At 37.4% G+C, this 2,232-nt stretch overlaps 1 protein-coding gene across 1 annotated transcript; it reads right to left on the reverse strand.

Moving 5' to 3' along the window:
- Nucleotides 1-1,136: 1,136 nt before the first annotated feature.
- On the reverse strand, nt 1,137-1,819 carry LOC120151984. Its single transcript, XM_039164286.1, has 2 exons — nt 1,443-1,819; nt 1,137-1,168 (listed from the first exon to the last, which is right to left on the reverse strand). The coding sequence occupies exons 1-2, from the start codon at nt 1,786-1,788 to the stop codon at nt 1,137-1,139; spliced, it is 378 nt and encodes a 125-aa protein (XP_039020217.1). The 5' UTR covers nt 1,789-1,819.
- Nucleotides 1,820-2,232: the final 413 nt, after the last annotated feature.

Raw genomic sequence — 2,232 nt, forward strand, 5'->3', positions numbered from 1 at the left:
ATATTATTTTAATAAAAAGGACTAAAATAAATAAACTTAAAATTTCAAGATCAAATTAAAAGTATTATAAACTCAATTTAATGACTAAAATGTAAAGTTTACAAGTTCGGAGGACTGCGGAAAGGATTTAACTATTTTTTAATTACACGCATAATCCTTCCCGAAACGACGTCGTTCGGGAAGGCCTATATAAGGTCCAAAACCGGCTGGCCCGAAGGGCCAGCTTCATTTCTTTATTTTTCCTCTCTCTCTCTTCTCTGAGAGAGAGAATTTTTCTCTCGCTTCTCTCTAAAACAGAGAGAAGCCAGTCGGCCGGCAACCGTCAGCCGGCGTTCTTCTGCCGTCGGCCACCGTCAAGACCGCCGCCGGCCACCACATCCAGTGGCCGGAATAATTTTTTTTTACATTGAAACGTAGATCGGACCGTCCTAATGACGGTTTCGATGATCTTTTCTTTTAAACGGCTCCCGATCGGAGCAAATCTAAGAAATATACATTCGGTTTTTCGAAGGTTTTGGTGAGATCCGGTGGTCGGGGCTTCCTCGGTAAGTTTCTCTTCTTCCTTTTTCTTTCTTTTCTGTTTCTTTGCTGCGATTGTTGTTGAGGTCGTTGGTAGCTTTTTTTTTTGTATTTTGTTTCTTTGTATTTCTCTTCTCTCCGTTTCTGTCTCTGTCTCCTCTCTCCTTTTTTTCTTTCAGGTTCGGGTGGTGGCTTTTATAGCCATCACCGGTGCTCCTCTCGGACCGGTCCGAAGGATAGAGTTCGGTGAGTCACCGGACTTCCAGTGGTGACTCACCATTTGGGAAATACGTGTGCGGCTACGGCCGACCTTCTGGTGCCTTCGGTTGTGACGTGGCAGCGGTGGAAGCAGAGGCGGCTGGAGGCAGAGGCGGCTAGGGATTAGGGTTAGGAAACCCTAACTGAAACCCTAAATGTTTAGGGTTTCGGTTTGGGTTTTGGGCCGGTTAACTGGGCTTGTAATTTAATATTATTTATATATGTATTTAATATATTTAATAATAATAATAATAATAATAATAATAATAATAATAATAATAATAATAATAATAATATAGTAATAATAATAATAATAATAATAATAATAATAAATTAATATGGGTAAAAAATTATTATCTTCATGGGGGAACATCAGACATTGGGAAATCATCTGCTGATAGAAAATGTTCATGAACTAAACTCCAGGTTGTTGCAGATTAAAGAAAAAGGCCTAATTATTTCTCCTTTTTCCAATTTCAAAACTGTAATTGAACTACCTAATTCCGAAGATACAACATTAGAATTAAGTCTGAAGATTGTACCATAGCATTTGATATAATGAAAAGTTAGAATTTCTTTCTCAGTTCGTAAATTTTCAGAGCAATTAATTCCACTGCCTACATTTTATCAGTATCTAAAGAACGTTTAACAAAGTATTGATTTACCAGGTAAAGGAAAATCTTGAAAGGTGCTCATAGTAATCCCCTTAACGAAATCTCTCAACTCTTCAGTAATTCCAAACCTCTCCAGTTCCTTCTCTGGTTCCACCAGGCTCTCCGGGTTTTCTGGAGGCGTGACCCCCTCGGCGAGCAACGACTTGATGAATTCAGCTTGCTTCGCGGCTTCGGCTTTGATTTCTTCGGCCCGTTTGGACGCCTCGGCCGCGATCTCCTTGGACCGTTTCATAGCGTCCGTTACTATATCGCCGAGCTTCGCGGGGCCTGTAGAAAGCTCTGACGAGCGTTTCGCTGCTTCCTCGGCGAAGCTCCGAGCCTTGTTCCAGAAATCCATTGCGGCCCAAGCTCAATGCCGGATCTTAAATCCTCTTGATAATCCAATGTTACAGTTGAGGTGTATCCACGTTTGCCATGACAGTTATTAGATTTTGATATTTTCGAATTTATTTTATAAAACTTTCAATGATATTCTAATATATTTCATAAACAAATTAAATTTATATTGATCTGTAAAGTTTAGTAATTATTCGTATAATTTATGTTATCGATTGGTTTAACGAAACTAAGTATTGAATTTAGAATAGGTTATCGACTGAGTTTTACATATTTTGAATTGATACAATTAAAATTTGCTCCACTCACGAGTAAATATATTGTAATAACTGCTAGAATTAAATTACCTCAATAATTAATAATTAAAAGAATAATTATTATTTTTAAAGATTTTAAATTTAAGCATCAAAGATCATAAAAGTATTTAAATTTTTATTATTAAATG

This window comes from Hibiscus syriacus, unplaced genomic scaffold, assembly GCF_006381635.1.
Source record: "Hibiscus syriacus cultivar Baekdansim isolate YM2019G1 unplaced genomic scaffold, ASM638163v2 tig00111073_pilon, whole genome shotgun sequence".
Classification (NCBI taxonomy): Eukaryota; Viridiplantae; Streptophyta; class Magnoliopsida; order Malvales; family Malvaceae; genus Hibiscus; species Hibiscus syriacus.